The 5,699-nt window shown below is 46.3% G+C and overlaps 1 protein-coding gene across 1 annotated transcript; it reads right to left on the reverse strand.

Moving 5' to 3' along the window:
- Positions 1-3,989: 3,989 nt before the first annotated feature.
- Positions 3,990-4,945, reverse strand: LOC102167018 (P2Y purinoceptor 4-like). Its single transcript, XM_084990099.1, is given in 2 exon segments — positions 3,990-4,124; positions 4,127-4,945. Coding segments are annotated over 2 exon segments (954 nt in total).
- Positions 4,946-5,699: the final 754 nt, after the last annotated feature.

Raw genomic sequence — 5,699 nt, forward strand, 5'->3', positions numbered from 1 at the left:
AAGAAGACTAATTAGGACATCTCATGGAAGTCTGCTGTGACATTGTTTCTTTTCTATAATCCATTCAAATTCCAGTGGCTGCCAGATTAAGTTTCTAAGTCATAGATTTGATCCCATCACTCTCCTGCTCAAAAGCCCTTGGTGGGTCCGTGGCCATGCCTTGAGGAGTGGTTCTTTTGCTGGCTTTGAGGTGGCCTTCATAATCACGCTTTAGCCCACCCTTCCAGCATTATCTTCACCTCCTGCCCTCCAGGAAACAGCCATTGGCCATCACACAAATTTTCCAGTTTTTTACAATGCTTGAGAAATTCTAATTGCAATTTTCCCAGCCTTCAGCATTGTTATAATGCCCTTCATGGCCCCCACATCCTCTTGCCACCTGCAGAAAGCTTCTTAACATCTACCAACTGTATTGTTCCTTTTTGGTTAATGAACAACTGACATGATTTTTTTCTGTAGCTGCTGAAATTTTTAATTAGTGCTCATATTGTTGTTTATATGTTTTGGTTTTGTTTCTCCAACATTTTGTAACTTCTCAGGGGCTGGCACCATGCTTGACACTTGTAGGTGGCTTACAGCCATTATATTTGTATCCAGTACTGCCTCAGGCATGGTATTTTGAACATGGTGCTGTTCAGTGACCTTTGATTTTGTTTTAACCTGTGCAAGCAGCCAGGCAGATTGTGCAGAATGTTTGAGGGCCCAGGATGATAACAGGTTTGAGGACCCTGGCTTTCACTTTGGTGGTGGCCACTGAATGGGGAGATTTGGGAAGAACTTTTATCTCTTATAGTCTCCTTGTCTCCTTGTCCCCTTGTGAAGGTGGGTTTCGATAACCATAGGGGAGCCAGAAATATCCACTTGACTTTTGTTGGGCAGTGGGGTCCCAGATCCTCACCCCCATTTTTCTTTTTAGGGCCACACCTGCAGCATATGGCAGTTCCCAGGCTAGGGGGCGAATTGGAGCTGAAGCTGCCGGCCTACACAACAACAATGGATCTGAGCTGCATCTGCGGCTTATGCTGCAGCTGAAGGCAATGCTGGATCCCTAACCCACATTCTTGTACGTAACACTCCCTCATTGTGACAGAATGGTTGCCATCAAGGCCAAGGATGGAACCTGCATCCTCATGGACACTGTTTTGGGTTCCTAACCTGCTGAGCCACAGCAGAACTCCCCCATCTCCCCTTTCAATGAGGCCATTTATCCAAAGAGAATAGTCTGCTTTGACTTGTGTCTTAACTATCCTGGAAAACCAGGATGACAACTAAATTAAACTTTTTTGATCCCAACTATCAAGAAATGAATTAAAAGTAGATGCTTATACTCTGCTGTTAAGTAGGTCAAAAGATTCTGCTCAAGCAAAATCAGCATTATATGGATCAGAGAAATAATGGCAAGTACATAAGTTAACAAGGACTAAAGACTGGAAATTTTTGGCCAGGGATACAAAGCACTTGCTTTTTAGATAAAGGCAATGATCCTGAAGATTCTATATCATTTTTCTTTCCCTTTGCAGGTTTGGCAGGCCTGGTGGGTATTAGAGATTAAGGGCTAAGTGGGTTGTGGGATGACTTTAAGCTTTGAATGGGGAACCAGTTCTTCAGGAATATTAAATCTTGCTAATTTGTAAGGCGTCATAGCTGGGACCGTAGGTCAGCTGAATCCTGCCTGTGTGTTTATGAGAGGAAAGGGACAAAAATTAATAATAAGCAAGATGACTGAGAATATTCAAAAGAGCAAACAGTTTTAAACTCTCCCAGCTGCTGTAGAAGCATTTACTTGTATAGGAACAGCTGACCTGTTAATTAGAAAACATCCTCGCCTATTCATTAAACTAATTATCCTAAGGCATTCTGCTAGGCAGCACTTAGTGTAGTTCTAATTATTGTGTGCTCCTGAAAGCAATAAACTGCACTTTTGGAATTTTTTTTTTGTTTGTTTTTTAGGGTCACACCTGCAGCATATGGAAGTTCCCAGGCTAGGAGTTGAATCGGAGGTGCAGCTGCCAGCCCATGCCACAGACACAGCAATGCAAGATCTAAGCTGCATCTGCAGCCTACACCATAGCGCACAGCAATGCCAGATCCTTAGCCCACTGAGCGAGGCCAGGGATTGAACCCACAACCTCATGGATACCCACTGAGCCACAACGGGAACTCCCTAGAATAAAACTTTATAATTTAGACATGTACATGGTTTACTAGGATATTTCCTGTAAATAAAGTAAAGTAGTAATGAGGGGTTACAGTAAGGTTTTTATGAAAAAGGCTTATCTATCTCTTCATAGGGAGATTATAATGAATGATTAAATAATATATGTTTAGATCTGAGAATTCCTTGGATATCATGGTTATTTAACTATGAGAGGCTCTTTTTTTTTAAATTAACTTGGATCTTTTTTTTTTTTTAAGAGGAACATCATATTATGATTTAAGACAGTGGTAAAATTTTGTCATAAGCTGAGATATTATGTTTAAATAAGAAAAAGGTGAATCATTATTCATGCAGCTATTATACCCTGCAGAGCTTTCTCTTTTTTCTTTTCGCTTTTTTTTAGGGCCGCACCTGTGGCATATGGAAGTTCCCAGGCCAGGGGTTGAATCAGAGCTGCAGCATAGCAGTGCCAGATCTGAGCTGCATCTGTGGCGTACACCAACACCAGATCCTTGACCCCCTGAGCAAGGCTAGGATACTAGTCGGGTTTGTTACCACTGAGCCACAATGAGAACTCCCTGCAGGGCTTTTTCTGACCTTAACCAGAAAGCTGGTTAAGAAGTGTAGTAAAAGAGTGCCAAGTGTATACCCAGTGGTCTGCAGGTAACAACAGTTATGTAAACAAGTGAGCTGGTATTGTCACCACAGAGAACTTGGCCGGCTCTGGACCAGTATTTGGATCGCACAGTCTGCTTCAGTCTTAGGGGTGTGTGCTTCAGAGCCAGTGCCAGGGTTCCAAGCTTCCTTCCAGCACTATGATCTGGCATTCTCCAGCTGGGTGACCTTGGACAAGCTACTTAATGCTCTATGCTTTCCTGATTGGTAAGTAGTGCTAATAGTAGCTCTCGCCTCCAAGGGCTGTTGGGACAATTAAATGAGTTACTCTGTATACAGTACTTTTACATATCAAAGCTTTGTTCACTGTCCATCCATCCACTTATTCCTTTTTTTTTTTTTTTTTGTCTTTTTGCTATTTCTTTGGGCTGCTCCCGCGGCATATGGAGATTCCCAGGCTAGCGGTCGAATCGGAGCTGTAGCCACTGGCCTCCGCCAGAGCCACAGCAACAACGTGGGATCTGAGCCGCGTCTGCAACCTACACCACAGCTCACGGCAACGCCAGATCCTTAACCCACTGAGCAAGGGCAGAGAGCGAACCCCGCAACCTCATGGTTCCTAGTCAGATTCGTTAACCACTGAGCCACGACGGGAACTCCCATCCACTTATTCTTTCAGCCCCTATCTATTGTGCACTCAGTGTGTGCTGGGCCCTTATGTGGAGGCTGGTGTTACATCACTCACATAAGGTCCCTGCCCTATCAGAGCCTATGTTCTAGGGAGAAGAGACCATAAATAAGTAAACAAATTAACAAGTCCAGGTACCAATAAGTGTTCCAAACACAATAAAAAGGGAAACAATAGAGAGTGGCTGTGCTGGGGGAGAGAGGTCAACATAGGCTAGAGTGCTTTTTGAGGAGGTGACATTTCAGCTGAGATCTGAACAATGAGATAAATGTCAGCTCTCATTAAATTAAGAAAGTGTTCCTTTGTGTTGGTGGCTCTTCCTGTATTTTTATTTTAAAATCCCTTACCATCAGTATAGAATTCTTCCTAGCAGGACACCACTAGGAGATCCTGAGTCCCTCTCCCACTTGCGCTGTGTTTCAACAAGTCTTTGTCAACATCTTGGAGCTCTTTTCACTTGAACTTCATCTTGGCAGTATCCAGATCTGCTCACCCCTGGGTCGCTCTCCCTTGGTCCCAGCTGGGTGCTCACCCACCTTGTTATGCCTCAGTTCCTGGAAAAGCCTGACTCTGTTGTTCCCACCCGACAAAAAGTACAGGACTGGGTTGAGGCAGCTGCTCATGCTCACCAGAGGCCTCCATATCTTGTAGGCCAGGCTGGCTACCATCAGGAGCTGGCAGTTCTGTGCAGGCAGGTAGAGGAGGGTCAGGTAGAGGGAGCGTGTGATGTGGAAGGGCACAAAACAGAGGGCAAAGAGGCTGCACACCAGCAGGATGGTCCGGATGGACTTGGCCCGGGCTGTGCTGCCTGCCCTCATGAGGCCCTCCTCTGGCTTGGTCAGACTCCTGACCATCAGTGAGTAGCACACCAAGATGACCAAGGAGGGAAGGGCAAAGCCGGACAACATCAGGACCATGCCATAGGCAAAAAACTGATGAAAATTCTCTGGGCTGGTCATGTCGTAGCAGACCATGTGGCCGTCAACGTAGTCTGTTTGGGAGAAGATCAGGGTGGGAAGCAGCTGGAGGACCACCAGAGCCCACGTGGTAGCGGTGCCCAGCAGGGCATGCCGGCGGGTCCGGTAAGGCAGAGAACGCAGTGGGTGGCACACGCCAAGGAAGCGGTGCACAGAAATGCAGGTCAGCAGCAGGATGCTGCTGTAGAGGTTGGTGTAGAACAGGAAGCGCACCAGCTTGCAGAGTAGCTCCCCGAAGGGCCATCTGTCACCCAGGGAGTAGGTGATGATGAGGAAGGGCAGTGTCAGCACATAAAGCAGGTCAGCCACCATCAGATTCACCAGGTAAATGGTGGCACAGCTCCAGGGCTTGTTTTGGCGCCAGGAGAGCCACAAGACAGTGCCATTCAGGGGCAGCCCTAGAACAAAGATAATACTGTAGGTCAGGGAGAGATAGATTTGCTTGTAGTTCTCTGAGAAGTGGCAGAATCTTTCTTCCTTTGAGGTATTGGTATCCAGCTTCTCCATCTCCTGGGAGGCTCCCTCAGGAGCACAGCTGCTCCTGCTTCTTCTTCCCCTGGGAGGAAACAAAATGGATCAGAGAGCATCATGACCTCAGCTGGGTGTTAGTTTGGTATTCAGCTCCCACAGTCAGGTCAGAGTACTTGTTTGAGAGAGACCGGCTCCAGGAGAAGAGAGAGAGAGAGAAAAGAGTTAACCCCAAGGGCAAAGCAGTCTTCAAAACCAGGGCTTCTAGACTTACCAGGTCCACAAGGCCTCCCTTGCCCTGACTTGTATACTCTCGGCTCCAGGCCGGGTGGATAGGAAGCTCAGATACACATGGCATCAGGGAGATGCTCCTGTCATTTAAACAGGACACACTTCCTCCAGTGCCAGGACTTGTCCTCTGACTAGACTCCTTTGCATAGAGTTAGAAACCTCCAATAGGACCTTCTCCATCTGGAGACACCGTTGCATTCCTAGGGGGCAGTATTGCTTACAATCTGGCCCTAACCCCTGGTGGAGTAGAAAGTGATCCTTGGGCATTAGGAAGGATTAGGGAAAGCACAGGTTTTGCCTACAGGCTCTGCTGGAGGATTTTGATTTGTATCTCTTTCAGGATTTATTAACTGCGTATTTGAATCCTGAGGCTGATTTGCTTATTAACCATTTCAGCATCCTGGACATCCAAGAAAACAAATCTGAGTCATGAAGCCAGGTGCAGCTTCTTTACTACCCTTGTCCTGGTTGACAAAGCAGATCCAATAGGCAGACCTACAGA

The sequence above is a fragment of the Sus scrofa genome, chromosome 13 (genome assembly GCF_054392235.1).
Source record: "Sus scrofa isolate SSC_HxYL_T2T_F1_AM1 chromosome 13, Sscrofa_HxYL_maternal_Yorkshire_Landrace_v2.0, whole genome shotgun sequence".
NCBI classification, from domain to species: Eukaryota; Metazoa; Chordata; class Mammalia; order Artiodactyla; family Suidae; genus Sus; species Sus scrofa.